The following is a 9,422-nucleotide window of genomic DNA, read 5'->3' as shown; positions in this document are numbered from 1 at the left end:
TAACAATTGATCTGTTACCTTCTCTATGCTGGAATCATTTTTTTAACATCAAATTCAAACTCTCTGCAGGAGTTCCTTATGAACGTTATTCCTTTTCCGCTAACCCTTTGTACAACAATATGGCCTGTAAATTTACAGCATGGACCTGTGATCTCTCATCCTGGATTCTAGAAGCACAGAATATAACTGAGTATTAAGGCTTTACAGTAAAAATAACAGTGACTGTTGATCCGGGGAACATCTGATTGCCTCAAGGAATCAGGAAGGAATTTTTTTCCCCTGTTGAAGCAAATTGTACCAGGGTTTTTTTTTGCCTTCCTCTGGACCAACTATGTCTTATAGGGTTTTATATCTGGGATATGTTTATTTCCTTAGTGGTTGAACTTGATGGACTTATGTCTTTTTTCAACCTGACTTACTATGTAACTATGTAAGACATTCCTTGCTGCTTTTTTTAGACCCTGTGTTGCATATGGTATTACTGTGCTTCCAAGCTCTCATACACATTACTGTGCTGTAGCTGTTGCACCCATCACTGTATATATTTAGATATGTAAATGAAATGCCTGGAGTTATCAACAGTGCAGAAAGTCTACAGTGTATTTGTATTTGTTACAGTCTACAGTAAGTAATTTGGGTAAGTCTCAGTTCATTTGTTAGAACTGTTACTTAAAATGATCTGAAAGTGATGTTTGATGGATGGATAAAATTAAATCATACTATGTATACCAATAAATGTGATTCTGTTTGATCTTTGAAAGGTTATTTGAAAAATAGAAATATGTATATAGAAAAAAAATGGTGATTCCATGATACAATAGGAATGGCTTGTGGTTCCCTTAAGGTGAGTCATTATGGTGCAGTGTAAGAGTGGGCAGACACAATATTCCTTGGGGTTTCAGGTTCTGGACCATATTATTACTGCTTCATTATTGCAAGGAAAAGTCATTTTTAAATTATAGTCCAAGTTTTTAAAACATATATGTGGCACTGCAAAAAAAAATAAAACGCAGGACAGTTTACATTCCAAGGATATTTATTTACCAGTTTGTCTATTTATGCCAACAAGCTGAATATTATATTACATATCACTAAATACAAGCCAACCCCAGTTATGTACCCATCTAGATCAGTGATCGCCAACCAGTGGGCCGTAAGAAAATCTTGGTGGTCCGCAGAAAAATTATTTTCAATTTTTATGTTTTATTAATAATAAAACAAAAATAATATTCTAATAAAATCTTATATTCTGAATGACAATTTTGGCCTTTAAATTGCACTAAATTTGTGAACTATGCTAGAGACAGAAAAACAAGGGAGGAGCAGCGTGACGTCAGTGTAGTCTTAAGCTGTATGAGGCCACCGTTGCCGAGCCGTACACTTCAGTATTGTTTCCACCATTACAACAGTCACCCCATTCCAGGAATACGGATTCTCATACGATTTGTTTTATTTTATTTGTTTATTTCTCAGATGCTCTTTTAGGTGGGTATGACTTAGCTGTGTATTTTCTTTCTGTTATACATAATGGCATCAAATAGTTTGACTGTGATAACTATAATTTCTTGATTGGTCTTAGATTCAAATGAAATAAACCCATAATGAGTGAGAAAAGCCAACAAATATTTTGCATTTATTTAGTAATAACAAACATAATGCAACTAATGATAATAGTAACAATAGTAATACTTCACTTAACCGTGAGCTGATCAATGAATCAGAGCCTCCACAGTCCTGGGCAGGCACCATTAGGAAGATCATTATTTTACACATGTATTTATTTTAAAAAATTTATATTAGCCCCCCTAGCGGTAATCCCGAGTGTGACACTCGGAGTAAGTTAAAACAAAAAAAACCCCACTTACCTTGTTCCTTTAGCATCCCCCGGTGTCCTGCTGGTCCCCCCAGCTACTCCAGACACATCTTCTCTCTTCGATCTCCCCCTGGTTCATAATTTTCAAAAATCTCCCAGCGTGTGCAGAGACCTTCTCCAGGCTTTCCCGACAATGTTGGTGCATGCGTCAGTGTGGGCGGGAGGATCGGCAGGAAATTTAAAAAATTTTGTATTGGATTCAATACAAAATAGCTGTATTAAGTCCAATACAAAGAAATCTTTATATAATATATATAATGTATATATAATTATATTATATAAGATACTGTACAGTTATAATAAATGTTTAACTATTTTTTAATTTTTGGTGTTTTTTATTTTAAGTTTTTAAGTTTGTTGTTACATTTATTAAATATTTTAAGTTTGTTTTTTTATTTTAAGTTTGTTGTTACATTTATTAAATATTGGACAATTTTCGGTGAGTTACACAGAAGAATTATAGGCCTACAATGTAAAATAAATTTCCATGCAAAAAAAAGTAATGCTTTTTGCATGGAAATACAGACAGAATTAGAACACTGTGGGGGGGGTTAATGGTCCGTGGGATTTAAAATTATGAATTTAGTGGTCCGTGAGGTCTAAAAGGTTGGAGACCATTGATCTAGATATCCAAAGATTTGTGATTGTTGCATGTTTTGGAAATGTTGGGGGAAACTCCATGCACATAATGTCCTGGGCAAAGTAAATGAAAGCAGAAGTAAACTAATCAATAAGTCACCGTTCACAGATCCGCCAATCCCATCAGAGGTTTTCTAGGTCAAGTCCTGCATCTTCCTGAAATTCTCCTTCATCCTGGCAGCATGTGGTGCTGCCATCTGCTCTGCCCTTCTTCTGCCTTCACCCGATCTCACACTGTGCAGGCCATGAGATTGGGTGACGTAGCCTGCGGTAGATGGGGAAAAAAGAGTGCCAATCTCACTGCACATGTGTGGGATCGTCATTGTTTTTCCCCATTAAAGGAAAAGAGATTGGGCATGTGCAGAAGCCTCCTGGAATGTGTGAGGTATGTATCTCAGGAGGCTCTGCGTTCCCATCCTGTCTTTATCACCGCGCCAAAAAAGACAGAAGAAAGGGGCTTACAAAAAAGGAAGGTACTTTTTACCTTATATAAAAGGATTGTCTACCCTTTTATGTAGGGTAAACATTTTAGATTAGCCCGTTTCAACCTTTGCATTCTGTAGCGGCCATGTGCCTACAGTTTCTTTTCCCAGAGCTACCAGACTTATTCCGCATTACTTGGCATGGGAGGAAAGCTATTAAAAACTATTTCTAGGTGGAGCAGATTGCCATCCTTGGATAAACTTTATGAATTTCTATTGACTGACCATAAAATACATTGTTTTTTATTCACACAAAAAAGCTGCTTTTTATCTATTGTATTATTGTTTTATGGTGTGTAGCTTTTATTTTTAAACAAGTGCGTGGAAGGCATAAGTTATGTCCGTGTTAATATAATATAATTTCTTTGCTGGTAGGCTGTGTGGTTTTGAACCTTTCTACGATGAACGCGGGGACCAATACATGTTCAAGAGAATTCTAAACTGTGATTATGACTTTGTCTCCCCCTGGTGGGATGATGTATCTCTAAATGCCAAGGACTTGGTGAGTAAACTGCAAACATTCTTTAGCAGCTGAGGGCTTTTGCTGCAGCAAATCACTATGAATAAATCATTTGACATGTTACAAGGTTTTTACAGGACTATTTATAGGAAAATGTAGACTGGTTTCTCTAAAATCCATCTGGTTGCCTTACTGTCACGCTGAAGGTCTTGGTTAAAGAAATCTTGAATTTTTAGTTTTATTTATATAGGCATGATTTATTTGTACATTTATGTTGGCCCTTTTGCATAAACATTAGTTGTAAGGTAAACGCTTAGTACTGTATATGGAAAAGATTTGGAAAACGTACAAATATCCTAATAAATGTATTGTATGTTTAATTGCAGGTGAGAAAGTTAATTGTGTTTGACCCAAAGAAGCGTCTCACCACTCACCAAGCATTGCAGCACCCCTGGGTCACTGGAAAGGCTACAAACTTTGCTCACATGGACAACGCGCAAAAGAAATTGCAAGAGTTCAATGCAAGACGCAAACTAAAGGTATGGATGTCTCTATCTGCATAGCTGAAGGTAAAATCAAGGAGTACCAAAGCCCCTGGTTCTGGTTTTAGTGAACTGAAGGCAATTTTTTCTCTCCAAAAAGATAAAAAACCTTTTAAATTGTCCTTGGCGTCATTTACTCCTACTGTGTATGGGTTAAAAAAGGGGGAACATACAGGTAACGACATCTGTATATTTCATTTTTTACAGCAAAGGACAATAACAGGATTATTCGTGCTTAGAATGACTGGGACTCATTTTGGTCTTCTGTAGTAGATAATGCTTAGCCCTCCTTGATGATAATAGTATTTTTTGCTTTTTTTCATTTTACATATTTATAAATAAAAGGGTAACATACTGGTATGGGTTAATAAAAACTTTGCATGTTTGTCTCCCTCACAAAAGCTAGGTGGGTACCCCCTCATTCCTTGTGTAATTATGTAGACCAACCATTCTCAAACAGTTTTTTGAAACCCTACTGTTCCTCTAATGTTTGCTAGGAGTAATAACCATTATTATTATAATTTTTAGTATTATTAATAAACAGGATTTATGTAGAGCCAACATATTATGCAGCGCTGTGCATTAAATAGAAGTTGCAAATGACAGACAAATACAAACAATGACACAGGAGGAGTAGAGGACCCTGTTCAAAAGGGCTTACAATCTAAGAGCAGGGGGTAGCACACAACCATGTTGACTGGTGCTTGGAGTTGTGGGTCTGTACCATTTGTGAGTGCCCCCATGAGTTTTTTATCGGTCTGTAAGAGTGGCGTTCTAACCACCACTTCAGGTAGAAGTTTTTTCAGCTGAGCATCAATAAATTGGTTTTAGCACAGGTTCTCCAAGACCTAAAAATATTTTCAAGAGTGGCCCTAAGGTAAAAGGGTTGGGAAAGGCTGGCCCAGACTATCAATCATACCCAGACATTCCAAAGGGAAACAACTGGAGAATTAGCTATATACTGCCTGCAGGAGCTGACAGCTTTAGCATTATATGGTTAATTCTTAAATAATTTGAACTCCAAGCTCTGAACCCTCCACCAGCTCTATAACATATATAAGAAAGATCGATTTTGTTCGAAAAATGAAAATCACATATCTGAACCTGTTTTTCAGGCAGCCGTAAAAGCTGTAGTAGCCTCAACTCGTTTAGGAAGTGCCGGCAGCCACAGCAGCCACGACAGCAATAAAGCGAGCCGAAACCCATCTCCTGTTCAAGAGGGCGGTCATGAAGAAAGGACAACAGCAGAATCCAAACAGGAAGAAGAAGGAGCCTCTTGAGTCTACCACCTCCATCTTTGGGTCTGGGTCTCTGCCATTTCATGCACCAGCTACATCAATCTTTTTCTACAGGAAAGATTCCTTAGCATGGCCTTCTGGCAGTTCTTTTCATGGGTGCAATGAAATGCACAAGTTGGTTCTACTCTGTTCAATGCATGTGACTGCTTATCAAAATAGTTACTCCGGGTGACCTGAGACATGGAAGGTGTAGTGCTCTTCTACACACAAAGTTTGAAATGGGCAAATGTTCAATTATAACCTTGATATGCATTTAGTATCTACACTCTAGCTAGAGAACGAAGTGAGTAGTGTTTTATTTTACAATTTTATAAAAGTAATGGACTTAATAGAGGATATTCTACTAGTAGGAGTTTTCATTTCATATTAGATCACATTGATGGTATGAATAGTAATATTTAGAATGTAGGTTTTTTTTTATAAGGGCCATCTGACATAAAAAACAATTTGGCTTATATAAAGACGCTATTATTATTGCCCACACATAATATATATCACAGTATTTATAATCTAAAATTAATATACAAATACATATATACTACATACAAATATACTACAAGGAGTCTCAGTTTGCGATGTTTGTTCATTCTGGGCAGTTGTGTGATCCCTCTCTGCCAAGACACAACTCTAGGTAAAATGACAAAGCTTTCAGAAGGTTTTTAGTGACTTTAGAGGTTGTTTTTCCTCTATAACTAACTGAAATAAAATTCCAGTATGGGATTCACTGACACACTTAGAGAAGAGCTACAGAACCAGCTTTGGACATGACCTACCGTATACTATGAATAAATCGAGGAGTAATTGAAAATCCTAATGTTAACACATAATTACATCCCCTGGGACTTCCTATTTAAAATAAGTTATTTGGATTGGAGAATAGACTTTTTCCAATTCTATTGTATAGCACGGGTAACTGACCAGTCTTACATCTGTAGCTCTCCATCAAATGTTCCAGTAAACCTCCCAATGGCACAATATACCCAATAAAATACACAATGTGCATGTTAGTATAGGGATTGGTTAGAGAGGAGTGGCTTTGAATAAATATCTTCCTAATTTGTGGAATATAAGCCTTGTCATGCCCATTATGAAAATTTGAGCTCTAAGTCTTAATCACGTGATTTGTCTTCAATACAACAATATTTTTTGTGTGTCCTTATAAAAGATAAAAGCCCTAAAATTGGGTAAATATAATATTACCTAAGGCCATGTTGTATCCAAACTACAAAAGCAGGTTGGTGAGATATTTGGCATGGGAAGTGTTGCAAGTAAGAATAATGTGAACAGGTTTTGGAAAGAATCAAGTGATCAAGTTTTTGAAAGTCAGATGCCTGCAGATTAACATAGAGAGGTCAGTTTTAATAACAATAAAGTATAGGTAAAGCCCAAACTTTTTTAAAGTTTTGAACAGAGTAGGATTAAGACTCCAATGAACCTACCAGTTCACTTTTGCTGGCTATATACCATTGGTAAAATTACCTGCACTTTCTGTCCAAAAACTTCAACAAGTTAGAGAAATTCTCCTGGATTAAGAGACATCCCACTCAAATTTGATTCCCAGAAAAGGTCCTGATTGGTGGCAATGGTTTACAGTAGCAATGGAACGATGAATCTTCCCAATATGATCACAGACAGCAATAAAAAAGTGACAGATGGTCTAGCCTTTCTCTACTCTTTCCAAAACTTTCAAAAAAGCTTTACCCTAGAAATAGAAGTAAAATTACAAAGTTTCAAGATTACCTTTAAATCAAGGCTGTTAGCAGCCAACTAGAGTGTGCAATATATATATATATATAACATATAGTATATATTAAATGTCCCTATAAACTTTTATTGCCATTTTGGGTATAGGTAAATGAATCTATCTGATTATTCAAACTTCATGTAGACATTTCCCCGGATGGGATGTATTCACAGTAGTTGTGACAGTATTTTCTGGGCTCCAGTTGCAGTATTAATAAACGGATGTAGGCTGATAGAAAACGTGATACCCAAGTATACCAAAACTCTTAGTACTGCAGGAAGCATTCAGTGGCATAAATGCAACATGTAAGTTGCTCTTCTGTTCACAAACAGCATTAGTGCTTACAAACCTTCTTTTCTGTGTGCACAAAATTATCCAGTGCCATAGACAGTCCAGGGCCACAGAGCCCGGGAGGAGGATCCTGTTGGCAATGAGTTAACAATATGGAAAGCCAGAATTTGGTGCAGCTCATGGAGCGAAGGACGCAGAGCCTAAATGTTACTTTCATGATATAGTTACCGAAAATACATTTTTTACCTGTGGAAGCATTTTTATATAAACCAATTGAATTTGGTCATTTTTGTCTGGTGGCCCTTTAGGTTAATAATTCTAAATGTATTAAAGAGTACAATATATGAATCAATATAAAACATTCCACTGATACAGCACGAATGCACAGGCCCAAGAGGTGTATTGTGGTACACTAACATGGCATGTATTAAGAATGCCTTATTATTACAATTTATATACAGTATTTTATTAATCGGGAAGCACTTTCATAGATTTTTTTTGTCAATGCATTACTTAAAATTTCAAATGTACAATAAACAGCTAGTGAAGTATTATGATGAGTTAACACAATTTCTGTATCAATGAATTACTTTTTACTTTTTGTTTTATGGACATTGGATAATATCAAATGGTTATTGGTTTGGTTTAATTAAACAGCACAAAGAGCAATGGTATGTAGTCACCCATATCAATCAATAGGAAACAGGCTGTCATTAACCTGTTCATCTTGGGTGTTATGGTTTACTGTTTGCTCTTGCTTGCTTATCAAACCAGTTCAAGGAATATGGAAAGATGTAAACTTTACAATAATTTTCAAGATACATATAGTTCAGATAACTGTCATTTATTCTATTTATGTTGAAAACAAAGTATTTATAAATGGAACATTCATCTCCCAAATTATTATAATTTTGTATTATTATTAAAATATTCAGCAGATTTCTTTGCCATCTCTTTTATGTGTAATTATTTCAATGCCAAACCCAGAAATCAGTTGCATGCAATACAATGAACAATTAATAATATAGGTTGAATATTGTCTGTAGCATACCACACTCACTGGACAATTTTTTAGGTACACCTGTTCAACTGCTTATATCTAATCACAAATAACTAACCAGCCAATCACATGGCAACGACCTATTGCATTTAGACATGTTGACATCCTACAGAATTTTATGGAATCAGGAAAAATGGTGAATTTACTGACTTTGAACATGGCTAGGTTGCTGGTGTTAGGTCTGAGTATTTCAGAAACTACTGTCTGGATGGATAGACATTTGGATGGTAGGATCAGAATATGGTGTCAGCAATATAAATCTTATATCTATTCTGCCTTATATCAATGGTTCTGGTTGGTGGTGATGTGCTGGTGCGAGGGCGAGTTTAATTTTCATTCCACAGTTTGGCCTCCTACTACCAACTGAGTGTCATTTAAATACCAGAGCCTACTTAGCAGGTTCAAATTATTTCATTCTATTTCCATCTAATATGAATCAGTGCAGCCATGCTAGGACAAATTACTGCAGGACATAATTGTTTAATTAGCAGGCATAGTTATGTATGACCTTGGTCATGTGCCAACTTCTAAATGCCAATTTTAAGTCCATATAGGGAAGATTGATTCAAGAATTGAACCTGAATAGAACAGCCACAACTGCTGACACTATGACCCTGATTTACTAAAGTTCTCCAAGGCTGGAGAGAATACACTTTCATCAGTGAAGCTGGGTGATCCAGCAAACCTGGAATGGATTTCCTAAAAGTCATTAGCTATTTGTTAGCAAATGTTTTCAATCCTGGACCAGATCCATCCCAGGTTTGCTGGATCACCCAGCTTCACTGATGAAAGTGTATTCTCTCCAGCCTTGTAGAACTTTAATAAATCAGGCCCTATATATCCAAACTTGAATTGCCATTTACCCCCCTTGTCATTTCATGCTGATTCCCTGAATTCATGTTTTTTCTGTACAAGTCTTGCAAACACACATGCTTCTCAAAAGACCGTTTTTTGATGGATTTTTCTTTTCTCCACTGCTGATCCAGAAGGATCAGTCATTCATATTGGCATTCCATTGCTTACTGCGCTTCTG

General features: G+C 36.3%; 1 protein-coding gene across 1 annotated transcript in view; it reads left to right on the top strand.

Moving 5' to 3' along the window:
- Positions 1-8,268, top strand: part of CAMK4 (calcium/calmodulin dependent protein kinase IV) — an 85,094-nt gene extending 76,826 nt beyond the window's left edge. The window contains exons 9-11 of the mRNA XM_072416095.1: positions 3,370-3,496; positions 3,841-3,993; positions 5,112-8,268. Of these exons, the coding sequence (XP_072272196.1) occupies positions 3,370-3,496; positions 3,841-3,993; positions 5,112-5,276 (445 nt within the window). The 3' untranslated portion in view covers positions 5,277-8,268. The remainder of the gene's footprint in view (positions 1-3,369; positions 3,497-3,840; positions 3,994-5,111) is intronic.
- Positions 8,269-9,422: the final 1,154 nt, after the last annotated feature.

Source organism: Pyxicephalus adspersus, chromosome 6 (genome assembly GCF_032062135.1).
Source record: "Pyxicephalus adspersus chromosome 6, UCB_Pads_2.0, whole genome shotgun sequence".
NCBI classification, from domain to species: Eukaryota; Metazoa; Chordata; class Amphibia; order Anura; family Pyxicephalidae; genus Pyxicephalus; species Pyxicephalus adspersus.
This window is presented reverse-complemented; position numbering and strand designations above follow the sequence as displayed.